The sequence below is a fragment of the Chaetura pelagica genome, unplaced genomic scaffold, assembly GCF_000747805.2.
Source record: "Chaetura pelagica isolate M959 unplaced genomic scaffold, ChaPel_1.0 scaffold67, whole genome shotgun sequence".
In the NCBI taxonomy this organism is placed as follows: domain Eukaryota; kingdom Metazoa; phylum Chordata; class Aves; order Apodiformes; family Apodidae; genus Chaetura; species Chaetura pelagica.
Window position 1 is genome coordinate 3358705 of NW_009954107.1, and position 19844 is coordinate 3378548.

General features: G+C 34.3%; 1 protein-coding gene across 1 annotated transcript in view; it reads right to left on the minus strand.

Moving 5' to 3' along the window:
• TUSC3 (tumor suppressor candidate 3) overlaps positions 1 to 19844 on the minus strand; it is a 123139-nt gene that overhangs the window by 7715 nt on the left and 95580 nt on the right. Inside the window, exons 9-11 of the mRNA XM_010002486.1 lie at positions 12918 to 12981; positions 3075 to 3149; positions 414 to 504 (exon numbers count right to left, since the gene is read on the minus strand). Coding sequence (XP_010000788.1) covers positions 414 to 504; positions 3075 to 3149; positions 12918 to 12981 — 230 coding nt within the window. The remainder of the gene's footprint in view (positions 1 to 413; positions 505 to 3074; positions 3150 to 12917; positions 12982 to 19844) is intronic.

Genomic DNA, 19844 nt, shown 5'->3' on the forward strand with positions numbered 1-19844 from the left:
GAGGCCAAAAAAAAGAGGGTATTTTCAGTGAAAAAACATAGCTTAGCACTATAAACTGGTTGGGTGGTTATGTGCCTTGTCTTATGTATATCTTAGTTATACAGATACACAAATAAATACTTAATAAAGGTTTATAAACTGAAGTACATGGGGTTTTTGCATTTTTCATATGGCACTGCGTATGCCTCAGGTCTGTGCTCAGACACATTTAAATGGTCTGCATTAACCGTCATGTTAACAACATTAGCTTTCCAGTCCTTTTTAGTTTGCTTGAATTAATCACTATTCTTCCTGCTTCTTCCAGCTACCCTAGGCTTCAGGGGTAAAAATTAAAGCCTGTTTCCCTGAGAGCTATTCTTAAACTTATACAAAGCTATTAAAACCTCTAAGATGAGAATTTAATTAGAGATTACCTGTATGGGTAGCCATGATATTTGGACCGAAATATCGACAACAGAAAGCTGAAGAAAAAGACCACCAGACCCAGGCCTACCAAGCATATTACTGGAAAGAAAGGAACATTTTTATTATCACATAAAAGATTAAAAACTGGAACATCTACAAAGAACATTATTTATGTCAATCATTTATGGAGAATTTTGACACACTTAAGTAAAAAAATGTTACACCCCTGACTACTTATGTCCACTATGTTCTGATACATGGAAATAATATTTATGGTTATTAAGAAAAAAGAAATTCTAAGTGTGAGTGTATTTTCAAGGAAAAAGAACAGCAATTTAGAACTCAAATGTATGTGGTTGCAAACACCTTGCTGCTGATAATGGATTTAATAACTCTGTAAATGATACATATCAAGAAAGTTAGTTCAGGAATTTGCTTGTTTATTTCAGAAGAAGTGACAACAAAACAAACAAATCCAAAACAACAAAAGGAACAAACAAACAATTTAGAAAAATACTCCTTGACTAATGGAATCATGTTCTCTGTAGTCAACCACCTAAGGCAAAAGTAACAGCAAAGGTAGTTCAGTTAACGACTTTGTCTAGACCTTAGTCACTAAAATACTTTACTGTTGCTAAGTTCCAAGACTGGTAGCCAAATCACTTTTTAGTCTTAATTTGATAGCAATATAAATCTTTAGGTTTTGAAGATAAATAACAATGAGACGGACCTTTTGAACGAATCCAGATGCAAGCACTTTGAGCCTTTTCAGGCATAGAATAAATTAGCAAAGTAAATGCCTAAATTAACAAATAAAATCTGGAACATCAGTTGGCACCCTGTGTAATAATAGCATAAAGCCTTTTTGATCATGATAGCTTGCTCAATTGTATGTTAATAAATTTTTAAAAAGGCAACATGATACAAGCTGATGCATGTAATTGTGATGCAACTCATCTATGTTAGATAATGTTTTGGCTCTAGTGACTTGCTTTGATTTTAAAAGCTCTCTTCTTATACTGTTCCTACTTTAGCCAAACCTTTGCTATTTAACAGCAATATTCATGCTTCAAAAGTGTGCTGGCTTTGAGTGAAGGATGAACAACCATGAAGCCAGGGAAACTGACAATGATGCATTTTTTCATTAAAACGGGCTGTGTGGAAACTGACATATGTCAATTGAAATATAAAACTTCTGCAGTTTTGAGAAAACTAGCCAGGTACAAATCTTATGAACACACTTCACTATAAAGAAATTACCACTCACAAATATGATTTCAAAGCATGGGTAAATAAATCACAAAGCATGAACAGTGCAAGGTAGGTACATGGAAAGCATTCACATAATTGCCACAAGTAGAAGAGAGCCTGAATTTGTACTGCAGCCCACTGTTATTTTGCCGTGTTCTTGTTCACGGGCACAGATCTCAATCATGATCTAAGATCAGCCAATCCTCCCAGCTTCCTATCATCAGCGAACTTGCTTAGGATACACTCTGTCCCCTTGTTCAGGTCATTGATTAATATGTTAAACAAGACCAGACCAAGTATTGACCTCTGTGGGACACCCCTGGTTACTGGCCTCCAACTCAACCCTGCTCCGTTAATCACAACCCTTTGAGTTCTGTCACACAGCCATCATATTCCAATTAAACTCATGTCACTGTCGACATTTAGTATTAAAGCTAGAAACGGTAAGAGATTCAGAATTAAACTGTACATCATTGAATCATTGAAAGAGACCCCAAAATGACTATAGGTTAGAGATCTCTAGCCAACATTCGACCAGGTATTATAAAGAATTATAGAATGTTTTCCTAGAAAGTAGTTCACCAGCCCTATCAGCAATATCGTGCATTACAGAGAAGCTAAATAACAGATCTAGAAAGAAAGTGCAAGCAGCATAGGAAATTTGGTATCTTTCAAAGGTCTTCAATGCGTTCTACAAGAAAAATAGTAAGAGGCAGGGGATATGAAAAAACATTATAAAAGGTGCAAAGGCAGATGGGCATATTTATTTGAACCTATGTCACACTTAATGTAAGTTTGTTTGACATATCGGTTAGAAAATTTATGTATGGATGAGATACCTCCATGTTGTGTGCTTATGCAATTCATTGCCAAAAAAATCTTGCAAATATTCGAAATTACAAAATTATTCAAAAAAACCCCGTAAGACCTTTAGACATTACAGAATAGAATACGTTCTGGCCTACATCTATTGTTGGGCTCCTACCTTCCTCTAGAAATATGGCACTGGCAAACTGTACCAAGTAAAAGAATTTTCACACTCCTTTGGATGTTGTCATCTTACACATCTTAAATGCCTACATTAATTTGGAAAACAATTTTTTTAAACTCTTGTTCTTTATGACACTGACTTCCATTACAACTCAAGAGTCAAAAAGCATTTACCAAGTGCTACATAGTGGAGATACTGTGTTAAGCTCTATCTTGGCTGAGTATGGTTAAAACATTTTTGTACTGTTACAACTTCATGTGAGTGCAGTTTTAGCAGAATTTTTATACTCTCCTCCAACCCACAAAAGGTAAAAATTGGTTTAAATTAATTAAAAATTGTTGCCTAAAACTTAACCAGATATTAATTTGTAATTTCTCAATGCCTTCTAATTGTCTAATCATTGTCTTAGTTGTACTAGATAACTTACTTCTCCTTTTTCCAACATCCCCTTTGGAGGTAGCAGCTTCATTCAGGAGTACCATTCCCATGGTGATAGCAGCATCTGTAATTGCTGTTGTCAAGGAAAATAGCAGATGTGTGGATATCTCAGAAAGCCACAAAGGTACATCTGTGAACTAAACCTTTCAAGTTCAAAAAAGGAAAGGAAGTATTTATATTTAAAATTGCACATCACAATCTGTACAGTACAAATACATTCACCTGTGGCAAAAAAAAAAAAAAAAAAAAAAAGAAGTGTAGTAAGATATTTCTTTGGACATTCTAGATTTAAAAAAAAAAGGAAAGAAGGTTGAAAAAGGTTTTAAAGACAAGTTGTCAAGTAGGACACAAATTTTGAACATACAGATCATAAAGTTGCTTAATAACACATGAGCAAGATAAACTAGAAAACAAAATATTCATCCATTTGAGTCTGTTCTCAGTTCACTGTTAACTAAAATGTGGATAGATTATCATACAAGCTTTAAAAACCTCTGGTTCAGTTCATCATACATAGAACAATGAAAAGCACATTTTTTCTCAAGGAGTAATATGATTAACAGGAGAGTCTATGGTATTTTTATTCTCTTTTTTCTTTTTTTTTTTTAGTAAGTTTTTTGGCTGGGGGATGATGATTAAAATACAAGAAATTCTTTACTGGCCCCTTAGGAGAGGGTCATATTTCACTAACTGAGAGAGATATTTGCCTTAACTTGTTCCTAATAATACTTAAACCTCTAAAATACCTGCTATAGTTTCTGAAATATTGAGCACATTGCAAGTTCTTTATCTAAACTTATTTCCATGTTGATTTAACTTTCAATTTACATTTGAAAATCCAAGCATAACATGCATTCTAGTAATTCTATTCAGGAAATATTCTTTAGCTACATGCAGTTGTTGAAAACAAGGGATTAGCAACTTCTCCCAGCTCAAGAATCTGATTTTTTTTTATCATAGGTTGAAGATACTAATGAAGACAAAACATAGTTCTGCAGTGTCTCATAGTTTCTTTTTGCTTCAGTTCGGGAAACAATAAGCAATGATTCTAATAGTCCACTTAATGCTATTCAATGTGCAATCAATCCTCAATTAGACCACAACCATGCCAGAGGATTATTCCACAGGCCTCAAGGGCTGAGGAATGAGGCACACTTAAGCTACTAATCACTGTATGTCTCATTCCAGTGAAGAAGGATGACTTCTAACTCAGAAGTTGAAACAAATGAAGCACAGTCTGAAAATAATTTATTTGAATGTGAATTTAATTTAAGCATGAATTGTACACAATCAAGATGTATTTCAGTATTTTCTAATGCCCTGAAATCTAATTGTACTGATACTCACAATAACCCAGAACATTACTTTGGCTTAAAAACTTCTGGCTTCAGTTACACAAAATGGCTTTATAAAAGGCATGGAACCATCCCTCTTGTGATACTTTTAGACACTTGAGAATAGAGAGGCCATATAAAAGCTTCAGAAGAGGAGGACTCTGGAATCCATTTAAATTCAAACGCAACAAAAATAGCATAGAGAAACCTGACTAAGTTTGTACTATATCACCAATCAAACTTTCAGGAGTTTCAGCCTGATTTACATCCTAGTTATTCATATTGGTGTTGTCTTTTAGTATTACCTAAAACCAACTCTGAGGAGATTATTTTTTACATTTATTATTTATGACCTTTTTGGTTTTGTAAATTACATCTGATAGTTTCAGGGTTAGCCCTGTTCATCTTGCAAATTCTTACAGTGTTGTTTGCCACTGTACAAAATCAGAATTTTTTCTAACCTTATTTACATTTTATGATTTGTGCCTAAAAATATTCTTGCCTAGAGAAGTATACACATCTCCAGAACCAGTAGATGTATAATAGTACTTTACTTTCCTTAAATATACCAGATATTAAAATAATTGAATTATATTTTCTTAATAGCTTCATTTCTTAACTTTTAAACACAGATACATTGCCTGAAACAAACTCTATTTGAACTCTTTGTAAGCATTCATGATACCACATAATTTTCTCACAGTATTTTAATACTTTATTCCTAACACCTACCTGATTTTCAAGCACTTTATTTCAAACACCAGACTTAGTATGTTTTCCCATCTAAGTACACACTTGATCCTTAAGCATGCACATTTCCTTTCTTAAAGCACCTATAAATGTTTTTAAGAATATCACCTTTTCTTTTTCGATATCATAAATCATTATCAATATGAGTCTAGGCTGGCATTATACTTTCTTTTACTGTTAAAGACCTGTGCAGTATCTTAATAGACACAGTTTATTCTTGCATGAAAGCACTTGAGAATTATTCAACTTAGTAAAAGGTATCTGTGGATTCAAAGCATAAAATATTTAACTCTAGACTATGTTTTTGCATCTTTTAGCCACTCAAGCAAATGTGCTTCTTAACAATGATAATAAGCATTAATATTACTAACTTATGCTTAAAGAAACCCTTAAAAATGCTCTTGTCTTCAGCCTGGGTTCAGTGAATGAATGCCTCCTGGTGTAGCTAGGTATTTGCAAAAGGCAAATAAAAACAGGGCAATTGCCAGAGCAGCTGACAGCTGCTATGCAAGGGTCTGCACTTCCACTGGAAAATTTTAAGAGCCAGAAATTGAAAATTGTTGAAAAGCACTGATCTACAGAGTTGGTAATTTCATAGAGAGGACACACACCATATTTGAAGGTACTTCAGCAAATCCAGTATCATTCAATTAGTTGATGAAAAACAATTATGTTTCATGTTGTATTGAAAAATGCCCAACTGTAAATTTGTCTCTTCTGATCTCTGTGACATACATCTAAGAGATTTCAGAATCTTTCTTAAAATCTCATATTATTAATTAATTTAAGGTCAAGGAGTAGGAGAATGAGGTAATGGAAACAAATTTCTTATTTTTTTTAGCTATCATCTCATTAGACTTCATTACACCTCAGAGGAGTCAGGCAGCCTCCAGAACAGCCTGATGAGCCTGCGAGGTTAACAGACCGTATTGGTGGATAACACAAGAATGAAAAATGCACAGTATGTTTTGCTGCTTTGGAAGTTGATTTCCACACCTAATTAAGTAGCATGCCTAAATATGCTATAATCTTGTGCTTTTGTTTCTATATTTTTCCACTGTGGTGTTCTTCCCTTTTTTCTTATCCTTAAGATCAAGCATACAAAAACCTTATTTCATTGCTTTGTCACCATCATTCACTTCTACATAATCTCTTGGGAACACAATTTGGTTCCATTATGCATGACTGATAGAGTCTTACTACTGAGAGCTAAATGTATATTGTTCTTCTGCCTCTGACTCAAAATTTCAGGTTCTTATGCTCAGTGACTTTGCATGAGCCCTACTGACAAGAGACAGACATCTCCCATTTAAATTCATTCTGTAGTTAAGTTTCCTTACACCAAAGAAGCACTTAATATACTTCATTTAAATTCACTCTGTAGGACAGGAAATGTTGTTCATAATAGGTGCAATTTTAATGCTACAGAAAAGATTTGTCTTTTCCTTTGTAACCAATCGAATTTTTTCTTTCTTCTCAATCAACATCTCATATCCACCTACACAGCTGTCACATTAAACTCTTGTCTTGGGAATTCAAATTAACAAACTGAAAAAAAATAATCCATTTTTACTTAGGTGCATGTTTTATCAGCATCAAAGTTAACTACGTTTAACAGTAATCTTGAGAAAAAATTCTCAGGTAAATAGCAACTACTAATTCCTAAATAATAGTTTAGATTTATCTCCTGTACAACAAATAATTTACTTAATAATTGAAACTCTTTTGATAATGAAAATATTTACTGTAAATTTTAAACTCACTCTGGATAATATTCAGTGTTACTGCAAAAAGGAAGAAAAATATGACATATTACATTAAAATTAGTTTTATTTCTCCAGAGAATGACATAAAAACTTGATGAAAATGGACATGAATTAGAAGTATTGATTAGTGTCTACCAAAGGGAGAAACTAAATAACTAAAGAAACATTTCAACTTCAAATACAGCCTATCCAGCCCCACTATTCCTTACCTTTCTTGCTGTATCTTCACAGCCAGACCTATATTTACAGCTCAACACTACATACTTCAACAGCTGTTCAGTTTACAACAGTCAACATACTCCATCTATATTCATCTACAGCTAATTAAAACAGAAAAGCTGATTGTGCAGTTTGCTTCACATTGTTTCTCTTGGAAAATGACAGTTCTTAGTTCCACAGGTACATCTGTTTTACCTCTTTCTCAATAACTTTATCTTTTCTAACTCAACCAACAGTACTTCAATATCCTTGTCTTCAGTTCCTCTTCCCTGTCTCTCCAAGAATGCTGAACTACACTTTTTTTTTTTTAATATGTACGTCATAATTTCTGCTGACTCCTACTACCTATGACCCCCATTGCAAGAATAAACACTAACAGTGTAGAACATCATCTGCATGAGGAAAGAGTAGAACCTGTCAGCTTCAAAAAGGAGAAAAGAAAGAGAGATCTCTATGACAAATTCTATAAGGCTCCAAACAGAAGGAAAAAGGGAAGGGAAGGGAAGGGAAGGGAAGGGAAGGGAAGGGAAGGGAAGGGAAGGGAAGGGAAGGGAAAGGAAGGGAAGGGAAAGGAAAGGAAAGGAAGGGAAAGGAAAGGAAAGGGAAGGGAAAGGAAAGGGAAGGGAAAGGAAAGGAAAAGAAAGGAAAGGAAAGAAAAGGAAAGAAAAGGAAAAGAAAGAAAAGGAAAGAAAAGGAAAGAAAAGGAAAAGAAAGAAAAGGAAAGAAAAGGAAAGAAAAGGAAAAGAAAGAAAAGGAAAGAAAAGGAAAGAAAAGGAAAAGAAAGAAAAGGAAAGAAAAGGAAAGAAAAGGAAAAGAAAGGAAAGGAAAGAAAAGGAAAGAAAAGGAAAAGAAAGAAAAGAAAAGGAAAAGAAAGAAAAGAAAAGAAAGTACTATTTCTCATGATTTATTAAAAAAGTCACAGGATACAATTATCATGCAACTATAGGTTAAAAACAAAAATTCTCTGGATACATTAAGTTAACACTGAAAATTCATTACTACAGAAAGCTGTGCCATAATTAATTTAAAAAAGAATTAAAAATAAATAAGAATTTATACATTGGTGACTAAGAGCTATGCTATTCTGTATGCTACATCTGGCTCAAAAATCCCTAAATAATTTATTATGGTTGGATGTTCTGTTTTGCACAATCCTTCTCTAACTATCTGCTTATCAGTCATTGCTGCACTTACACAAATGGATGTAAACTGTGATAATAACTCAGGAAGATGTTAAACTTTGCTCGTATCATAACGCGTTTATAGATACGCTCTTTTCATGTGGCAGAATTAGCTATCTAGCCAACAAATAAGATTGTCATGGCAGTATTATTCATGCCCACAGTTATTCGTCTGTGTAAATTATGCAGCCCTAAGGTCCTCAGGAATTCTCACTCATTAGAAGCAACAACCTTGCATTACAGCCTGCAAAATGTCCAGCACGTTGATAGCTCCACGGAAGTTACTGCTTTCATTTCCATTTAACAAAAAAAGATTTCTGTTTAAATAAAATCTATTCCATGCTCTTATTTTAAATATTTTTTTGTTTGTGCAGACTGCCATATTAATCTACAGTAGTCATACCTCCATTTCTGTGACACTATTTAGATAATTTTTCTAAATCACAGGAAAGTCTCAATGTTGATATAATACCACATAATTGCCCAAATTATTATGTTTGTCAAATACACCCTGTTGCTTGAAGCAGTGCCCATCAGGCTGCCATGGGTATAAATACCATTTTATATTACATAAAACTTCCTTCGCAATTACAAATTATAACAAGGTTCTGTTGCTCCTGGGAAGGAAATCAAAGTTGGTCAATTTCAAAGAAAACTGAAAGCAGATAGTTAAAAGAACAGCATCTTTTTATGGATGATTAAATGGAACCTCAAATTAAATTTATTCCTGTTATTCAGTATTATTTTTTCTCTGTAAGTAAATATGTACCAAAACAAAAATATATTAAAAAAAATAAAATTACCCACCAATCCATGGCTAGGAATGAGCTGTAAAGCAGCATGAATTAAAGCAAACCTTGTCTTTTATTTTCTGCCTAGGTAACAAAAAGCAAAAACATCATGGCTCTCATTATTCTAATTAACAGAATGTTCTGTTCATTTTTAAATGAAAATATCACTTAAGACTCCACTAATTCTATAAGGATGGCAAAAAATCCAAAGGGAAGATAAAACCTTATGCCAGCCAAGATTGTTATACACAACAGCAGAAGCCATGAATCACACCTTCAGAAGTTCAGACTGGAATGTTAGGAACAACTTCACTTCTGTAACTGCCCCAAAAAAATGCAATCTCAAATCCTTGGAGTTTTTAAAAACTTGCACTAGACAAAGACATAGAAGACTAAATCCAGTGTTGGTGATAACTCTGCCTTTTAAAAGGAAGATTGGAATATGTAATCTTCAGAGGTCCCCTTCTAAAGAACATTTAGATAATTTCCATTATAATTTCTTGAAGTTACCTCCCCAAGGCAAGAGAAAGGAGAGCAAAATAACAAAACTTGTTGTTATCATTATATAAATCCCTCAAGGTTTCAGAGTAGTAGGAGAGAAGACTTCACACTGTTCATCACCCTGCTTGGTAGAATATCATGGGATAAAGCTCAGGAGGAATAAGGAGCCCAGGAAAGCTTATTAGTATGCAAGGGTCACCTCCTACAAGCCCAGGAATGATGCACTGGAACATAGAGGAAGTCAGGCAAAAACGCCAGGAGGCCTTCATGGATGAACAAGCTGCTCCTGGACAAACACAAAAAGGCCACCTACAGAGGGTGGAAGCAAGGACAGGTAGCCGGGGAGGAATACAGTGAAATTGTCTGAACAGCCAGGGATCAGTATTTTGGCTGTTAGAAAACATACCATAGAATAAAATTAAGTACAAAAAAAATGAAATTGCCTTTTTTTTTCTTTTAGAATTGTTTTACTGAGGTAATATTGCATATGCTGTATTATTACAGAGACTACTACTAGGATGTAGTAACCATCTGTTAAACTAAGACTACTTGTTTAAAAAAACAAAAAATTTGGAAATACACCTAGAATATAATCAGTAACATTGTACAAATTTTACTGTGTTCAATTTTGCTTTATAATATAATTACAACTGAGTATCTGATCCTGTCACACATCCTTACCCATATCGTAATTACGTAGCTACAGCTCCGGGAAAAAGCAGCTCTTTATATGGAAATCACTTAGCAGACTGAGTAGAATTGCTATCTAAAAGCAAGTATAGAAATGCAATGCAAATTCATATTTTCTCAGCACAGGTATTGGAAATTAACTTTGTAGAGAAACACAACATTGCATTTCAACATCAAGAAAAAAGTGACAACAATATCCTTGTTCTTACTACTACTACAAAGTGAAAAACAAGTACATGAAGCATGTACATTAGCAGTATACCAATGTCTTAAGATTCAATACCTCTTTTAAACTTTAAAGGATAAAGTGAAGGTACTGCTGTTTATAAATCTGATATACTTTTTTCCTGATTTCCACATGTTCTATCACTTCCCAAATAAACAAATAATGAGGCAGCAATGAAGCAGATAATAATTGCTATCAATATATAAAGGATAAAGAAATACTAATTCTTTCATGTATAAATCTTGAAATCTGTCAAGATTTCTTGTCACTTTTGAAATTTGTGTGGCCAAAAACTCAGCTAAGCAGTAGTGAGCCATGAAACGAAACCTTAGAGAATTCTTTTTGCAAGTAGCAAAGAACAATCTCACTGAAAGAACTCTTTCAGCCAGCTGCTTTAATGTATTTAGCCAACTTCCCAGTTTAAAGACAGTCTCTGCCAACAAAAATATATCACTTTCATGCCTGAGTCAGAAAAACAAAATAAGCCATGAACAAAAGTTTTGTTTATTTTTAATCTTAGCTGGGTTTTTTGGGTTTACTTTTCCCATTCTCAAGTAGCCAACAGGATTTGTTTAAAATAATACATTTCATAGAATCATAGAATGGTTTGGGTCGGAATAAATTGTGGCAGTTCAGAGGAAACAAAAAAACCCATAAAAATAAATTGTGAGTACACGAAAACAAAGGAGATACTAATAAGATGTCTACTATCTATTATACAAGACACTTCTAATCAGCAACATAACAGCTGAGTTTTAAAAAAAATGTAACAATTAAATTAATAATCACTGAATTTTGACTTGGCAGTTTTAAGGTAAGGCTATTTTAACTTCTCACTCTCCTCCCAAGAAGAGCAGCCCAAACTTAGAAATAAGGAACAAATGTCCAAAAATACGCTTCCAAAACTCTAACATACACAATGGGATTTTGACATAACATTAATTAGGGTATGGTATAAAACGTGAAGAATTGACAGAATGACAGAGTGGTTGAGATTGGAAGGAAGTTCTTGAGATCATCTAATCCAGCCCTCTGCTCAAGCCACCAGCTACGGCAGGTTGCCCAGAACTGTGTCCAGTCACGTTTTGAGTATCTTCACAGATGGAGACTCTGCAGCCTCTCTAGGCAATCTGTTCCAGAATTTGATCACCCTCACAGTAAGAAGTGTCTTACTGTCTTCAGATTGAATTTCCTTTTTCTATTTGGGCCCACTGCCTCTTGGCCTGTAAGAGGGCACTACTAAGAAAGTCTGTCTACTTCTTAATTTCCTCCCATCAGGTATCTATACATATTGATAAGATCCTCCTGATAGCATTCCCTCATCCAAGTTAAACAGATTCAGCACTCTTATCCTTTCTGCATAGGAAATACGTTCCAATCCCTTAATCATCTTTGTGACTCTTTGATGAACTTGCTCAAGTAAGACTTTATCTTAAAAGTAAGTAGCTTTGACTTACTGAAGTGGTGCTGGTTTTATCTAGCTCTGGACTGCCCTGGAACTCCTGGAAGTGTTCAAGGCCAGGCTGGATGGGGCTTTGAGCAATCTGGTCTAGTGGAAGGTGTCCCTGCCCATGGCAGGGGGGTTTGGACTAGATGATCTTTAAGGTCCCTTCCAACCCAAACTATTCTGTAATTCTGTGACCTTTCCTGTACTGGGTATTTATGATGGAACAACTGTATTTTAATAGTGGATAATGCTGAAGAGGGTTTTTACTCAATGAACAAAGCTGATTAGAAGCAGGGTTTAAAGAAACAAGATTGAATATGAGTTTTTATTGCAGATTATTAAGACATATTAACAACAAAAAAATCACTTGCTCTGACTTTGTAAGAATGAAAGAGCAAATGCATGTCTCTGAGTCCTTCTGTGAGGAGACAAAGTCAGAACAAATGAGATTGGGTTATTTGTGTGAAGATGTAGCAGTAAACTGTTTAGATGGGGAAAAAAACAAACCCAAACCAAAGGCTACTGGAGGACAAATGATCTTCATGCACGATTAGTAAATTTCAGCGTGCTTTCTTTGTTGATTAAAAGAAATTAAATAGTTTTTAACTTTTATAATAAAGAGTAAAAAAAAAAAAGTTTCTGATACTGAAACGATAACACTGAAAGAAAAAACAAGATCAGTAAACAGCCATAAGAACAGTAAAGGAGAAAACAAGGTACATATTAGTGAAAATATACATATTAGTGAATCCCAGCTTTACTTGGCAGTAAACAGCAACAACACTGGATACTCATTTAAACATATAGTAAGCCAAAATACACTACCTCCTCGAAAGCTCCATGATATTCACTGTCAGAACACTTTTATTTAACAGCACATTGTGCCTCAGTTTGCTTTCTTCTATTCATCACTGGCTTGAAGGATACTCAGCAGAAGAATAATATGGGATTCCGCAACAAACTGAGCTTGACTGCTTCCATGTATGTAACTCTGTAAAATAAAAATGAAAAACAATCCTTTTTAAGACACAGAAATCCATTGAAATGGTGCAATTTGGTATTTAAGAATCAAAATAAAACCTATTTCGAAGAAAACACAGCAATAGCTGTAAGCTAGCACAGTTTCTGTATGTATGTTACTGTAAAAAGGAGTCTTAAAAATACCATATTTAGGCAAAGCACATATATAAGATGAATATACTGTTTTATACACAAATACATTATACCGAACTCTTTCAACACTGCTGCTACTGGGGAATAAAGAACATGCATTAATTTGTTCAGGAATTTTTTAAAAGGGAGGTGATGAAATCAAGGACACGCCTCAGCACAGTTTTCACAGAAGTGAAAACCTAACCCTGCCTTTAAAAAAATCATCCTACTTTAGTGTTACTGAGATTGAGTGAAGTTTCTTAATACAAAGTCTATTCCATCTTTTTCCAATAAAGTATAATTGTGGCCATTAAAAAATCCCAATCCAAAAAATGTCATTTACATGGAATTGTAGTAAATGCAATCACAGATGTTAATACTAAATGCAAACCTAACACAGCCTACTTCCCCTCCCCCTCAAAATAACAATTAGTTAATGGGCTCATCCTGTACTTTTGCTATTAAGAAACTATAAATTATTAAGATGTTACGTTTATTGTTAACTAGGTATTACAGAAAAAAAGTAAGCAAAAATTTGAAGGAGTGCAAACATGCACAAAACAAGATAGTCACTCTCTTCCTCTACAACAGCAATTACAAACACGATGATCTTAAACGGCACTTCCAAGTATCGCCATTCTATGATATGTAATAATCTTAGCAATGGATACAATTTTCATGCCAATTTAATAGAAATAAAAATGTTCACTATTATTAAGGTAAAGAAAAACGAAGCTTTTTCTCCTTCTTATGGATTTAGGGGTTTGTTAGTTTGTTTATAACTCATACACTGTGCTTTAATCAATTTTAGCCTGAATAATTTGGCCTGAATATCATCCTTGTCTGCATTCAGAACAATTCAAGTTTGAAATACATTGATACTTCAGCATGCAAAAGAATTCCTTCATCCACACTGGTTAAATTCTGGTTGATGCACTTTCAAAACATGCAGTTCTTTCTCAGTAGATGGTTATTTATTTTTTTCAAAATTCAGTCATATTCTGCTCATTTAAATAACCAAATCAAAACTTAAGCAAGCAAGAACTTAATATATCTATAGATTCTAGCTCTTTTTTCTTTAACAAGATAAAAAATTGTTATAAGAATAGATTGCAGTATGTTATGACAATGAGACAATCTGTATTTATTTTTTGCAAGGCTCTTTATAAATCTCACTAAGGCTACACATACACACACATATTTAAAATACATAGATTTAAGAATTTTTAACATTAATAATGACATTAAAACGCTTAATAGATTGTGTACTCTGACTCACCTGTGACCACAGTCTTGCAAATAGTGATCCTCTGTCATTATTTCTCATGCAGCCAAAGCAATCCATATATACACACACACAGGCATATATATACACTTGATTTGGATTCAAATGTGCCTAACAAGTGGTAAACATCTATCTCTTCTTACAATCATAGCACCAAGTTATAGTCTAAAGCTTATGATGATTACAATATATACTGTATTTGTTAATACAATGTGAACTGAAATAAAAAATGGGCCTTTCACTAAAAAAGTGTAACAGGGTCTAGTTGCACTGTTTAGTTATTAAATACCTATATGCTTTTATACATAATCCCTATTACTGTTCCTATACACACATGCTAAATTGTATAAAAATACACTTTAAGAACTTAAGAAATACACTATGTTGAAGAGACTTTATTATCTCCGATTAATAAAACTGTTTGTCATATGACTCCTCAGACTGTAAATGCCTTTGTACTTGTAACACATTTAGATGAGAGATGTCATCTTTATTTATATGCTTTATACTTTAAGTAAACTAGTTTCCTCTTCCTTTTTATGATAGCAATTTAATTCACCATAACAATATTTAAGGAACAGAATCCAAAGTACCGACATAAACAGAGATGCAGAGACTGTATAGAGAAAATCACTCCTTTCCCCAAAACAGTTTACTGACATGAAATTGTTTATCTTTCATCCAAATAGGGAAGTAAAGTATAATCTCTGCAGAAAGGAAATTTTATGCTACTGCTTCTGATTACATAAATCTGTCCTACACTGAGGTGGAATCACATTTTGGGTGCTAGTCATCATCAGCCAACACAGTAACTATTTAAAATACCACTGTCTGAGGAATGGATCCATAACCACTTCACAAAGGAATTATAAGGTGTGGGTTTTTTTCAAGCAACCTTCAGACCTATGTTCTAAACCACAGGCAATAATCATAGTAGAAGTTTTCAGAGGACAAAAGATCAGTACTTTATGCAAAAATTATGGCAAACATCTTTTCTTGGAGACACTAGTGAGAACTGCGTGGCATTTGTTCATGTCATTCCCATCAGGCAAATGATGACACTGTGATGCCACTCAAAGCATAGGGCAGATTTATATAGATACATTTTTATTCCAATGTACCCAACACACACCAGTTTTGTACACTGCAATGACCACCGACTCATAAAGTTTTGAAATTCATGCCCATAATTAAAATACATTTCAAGACAATTTTTTAAAGGAATTTTGAATAATTTGCTTCTCAACAGTTTGCAGTTTTCTCCATATTTTTGTGGTTCCACAGCAGTTTTTAATCAGGTAAAGCTCTTGACATTATATCCATATGAGCAAAATAATGACATGTGAGTTTTCCTTATTTTCATACTTCTTTCTCTCTGTAAGAAGACTGCTGAATGACTTACATGCAAGGCATATATTCTCATGAAATTTTATTTGATGCTACAAACTATTATGGGACTGAGAAGTAAAATTTCTGGCTTTGCCACCTTTTCTGCTTTTTTGACAATGAACGAAGCTCCGTGAAGCTTATCTGGCTGCAAACATTGGAAAATGCTTTAAATAAACTAATGGATAAACTCAGTATTTCCCTTTCATTTTAGAGGCATGAAGAGGGAGTACCATGTAAGATGCAAAGTGAATGTCCATCTGGTTTGAGAGGCAACCATGGTTTGAGCAGAAGAGCTGTGGCCACACAATTATCACAGCCACACAACGGAAGCAACAGCAAATGCCACACTGGTAGAACTAATAGGGAAAACAAAGCATGAGTGACTGACACTTTGAATAAACGGGTCCTTTTCCAACGACAACATTCTCCTATCTCAGATCTGATTCCACAGAAGCAATCTGAATTCCTAACTGATATAATCATGTCCACAAACCAGCCCATTTTCTTTGGCAATGACAAACAATTGTTCAATGCATGCAAATTTCTACAAAGCTGTGTTAAATATTTATCTGCTATTCATAAACTCATTAAACATTTACTGTTCTTGAACTGCAGATGGTATGTATACATAATCCCTCACTAGGATAGTCAATGATAACAATAATGTAATATATTTTTAAATTACCCTAAATACAGCATATGCTTGTGATTTCCCACTTCAAGAGTGATAGTTGTCATGGTTCAGTAAAATACTTAAGTATAATCTGTGCTCTTTCCTTCCTTTTTGTAACTGCAATGTAAATAAAATAGAAACAAAGTAACTGGAAATGAAGCCTTTGTGAGCTAGGTGTTAACTATTAAGGCAAAACAATTAACTTGTTGAGTACCCAAGTTCAAAACTAAAACATAGCTTTAGGTTCTCCAGTACTCTTTTCTAAAATAAACATGAGGATGTTATTTTTTTTATGAGTATGTGAATGATGGATGCTGGGGTGGAGTGGCCAGATTAAACCGAGTTGGATTTAGTAATAGCATACTGTATAAAGCTACTCCATAAAGTATTATCATTCTGGATAAGTAAGAAATAACTTGTCCTGACCTTACAAGACATGGCACATCTATTAGTATGTACCGGAAGCCCATCAAAGGTAGACTATTTTTAATAATAATCTGTCTTAATGATAAACTGAATTTGGATTCCATGTTGAAGAAACCTCTAGGTGGAAAGCACCCCCTGGTACAGGCCATATTCAAGCTAACATACATCAAAAGAGGTGAAACAATACTCCAGTTAACTGCCCCCAAAGAGAGAGAGTTATGAATTCCACACCAGTAAGATAAACAGTATTAATTTATCTTCCTTTACTACATTACCATTGAGGGTGAGATTCATCGGAGAGAGGAACATTATGGAAGGCCATTAATTACTTAATTATGTTTAGGCCTTCAGAATGACCTTTCAAATACAGTCCATCAATTTTGACAAGAACATGTATTAGCTATAAGAATTTGTTCTTTTCCCTCAATTTAGAGAGGAAAAAAAGAACCCCACAAGATTCTCTATCACATCAGAATTTCATATGTTTTCTAATTCATGTCCAGGATTAATATGACATTCATCAGTATTTACGTACTTAAAAAGGAAAAGTTCTAAAACATTCTCTGACAATACCATCTACACACCTTACCATTGTTAAATGTGAACTCAGGAAAAGTTTAATCTGTTCAAGTATTATGTTTCCTAAAGAACAGCACAGTTTCACTTAGTTTCACTTGAAGTCATGTTCTCCATACATGGTTATTTTATTATTCATAGTAGTGCCTGTTCAGTTCATGCAGGCAGATCACAGTTTTAACTTGCTTAGGAACCCAACAGTGGACTTCACATGAACTTCTCAGCCTAACCTAGAAACCTAATGTCATTCCCTGTTTTCTTTCCATCACTATCTTCTGGGGATAGTACATACATAGTAGACTGTTTTCCCTGTAGGAGCCCACCCTGAAAAGCCTTATCATGACCACTGATGTGAAAAACACGAGATGATGCTGGTTTGGGCCTAAATTGTTCACACTCTAGAACATCTGTTAGCACATGGATACAATCTGTCAAAAAATTTTTAAACCTTTTTTTAGATGGGGGGATGTAACGTGGATATGAGTTTATTTTAAAGAGCTTAAACACTGAAACTGAGTAATTTGTATTTAAATATAATAAACTAAAAAACTAAAGAAATACAAAAGGACTCTGCTCCAGTTCTGCTCAGAAGCCTCTATCCTACTTACATATTAATTCCCAACAGTTAGGATAATCTGTGTTTAATAGGGCAACTTCTTTTCTGTAGACATTCTTTTTTTATTGTAGATGCCCAGTTATAAGAGGGCATATCTGCAAATGATGCTTAAATGCTTCAAAACTTAGTGTTAAACACAAAATACATATAAACTTACGCACCGCTGGGAGACATCCTGAATTAACTAATTGTTTCTGTCAAAATGAAGACTATATATGACTGTAGTAAGAAACATGCCCCCAGCTTACTGAGCTGGCTGCTTTCAGGGATCTTGATTTTATTGAAGAGTGAAACAGGAAAATATTAGTTTAACACTAAATCACTTGAAATAAACACTTTATTTTAGATGGTTATCAGCTCTATGAACATCAACTCAAATATAATCTAACAGAATGTCACTCTGGAGAAAATTTTGTTTATTGTATTCCTCAGAAGCCATTGCTTAAGCAATGTCTCTACATGAAATCCAATTCAGATCAGTTACAAAGCAGCAAGACCAGGACTAAGAAAACAGCAAAGGTGCACACACCAACACTCACAAAATGGTGAGAATTATTAGAGGTGGTGTCTCTGCAATTCTAATGATTTTGTTCAACTTACACTCAAGCACTTTACAGTAAAAATAACTAGGATAATCTAGAAAATCAGCATTGGACCCCACAAATAAAACTCCATGTATTTACACCTGTCTCATCATCTGTAATGTAACAGTCAGTGCAAATGTCCACACTCCAACTTACTATACATGACCATAAAACCTATCAGTCACTTTGATGGGAGAGTTTAATAGCTATGGATAAATGTTACCTTAAGAAATATTTAATGATTATTTTTTTTTAATATATAGTACAGATACACATAATCTCGTACTTGATTCACTCATGTATTAATTCAATACAAGTCACATCTTCTATGAGGTCACTACTGTGTTCAGCGTTGTTCCAAATAAAGAAGAGAATCCAGAGAGAGCAGCCAGTTTTCACAGAACTGGCTGGCTGAAACCAGCTGTGGTGGCTGCCTTCCACAAAGTCCATCTGGCACTGAGCACAGAATATGATCTGGGTTCCCAGCCCTCCAGCAAAAGTGGAGAAATGCTGCCGACTTCTGCAGACTAGCTGTCTAGAAAGGGTACTTGGCATAATTTAAAGCAGCATACAAATCCTAGATTATGCTGCAGCTTTGGTTGTGCCTAGACAGTTTTTATAGCTATATTGCCTTACTTAAGGTGTCTAGAAGTGCTATGAAAGGAATCAGCTAGAGGAGGTGATCTCACAAATCTAGAAACTGCAAATTCTCTGCTCAGCTGTACAGAGTCTTTGGTGTAACTGACTGAATAATAATTTAATTTTTTTTTTTTCTGAGAGACTCCTCCCACATTTATTAGTTACTAAATAATAAGAAGACAGAAGATACAGCAGTCCTTCAATGAATCACTTCTTAGTGGGTTTCAGAAAAAAACAAATTAAAGTCTCAGTAGGACTAAAACATTGCTACCCTTAAAGCACTTCATTCTCAAGTTACCTAACAGACTGGCACACAAGGAATGCCTTCCCTCTCAATTGGAATGGTGACATGCAGTACCCACATGAGAGGCTTTAACAGACATGACTTCCAGGATCACTGAAACAGCACTGTAGTAGTCTTGAGAAGTTTACATGGCACAGCTTAGCCTAGCTGCCTCAGGCAAGTAAATTTTTGCAACTGTGATTTTTTGATTAACAATGTGACAACTATTTA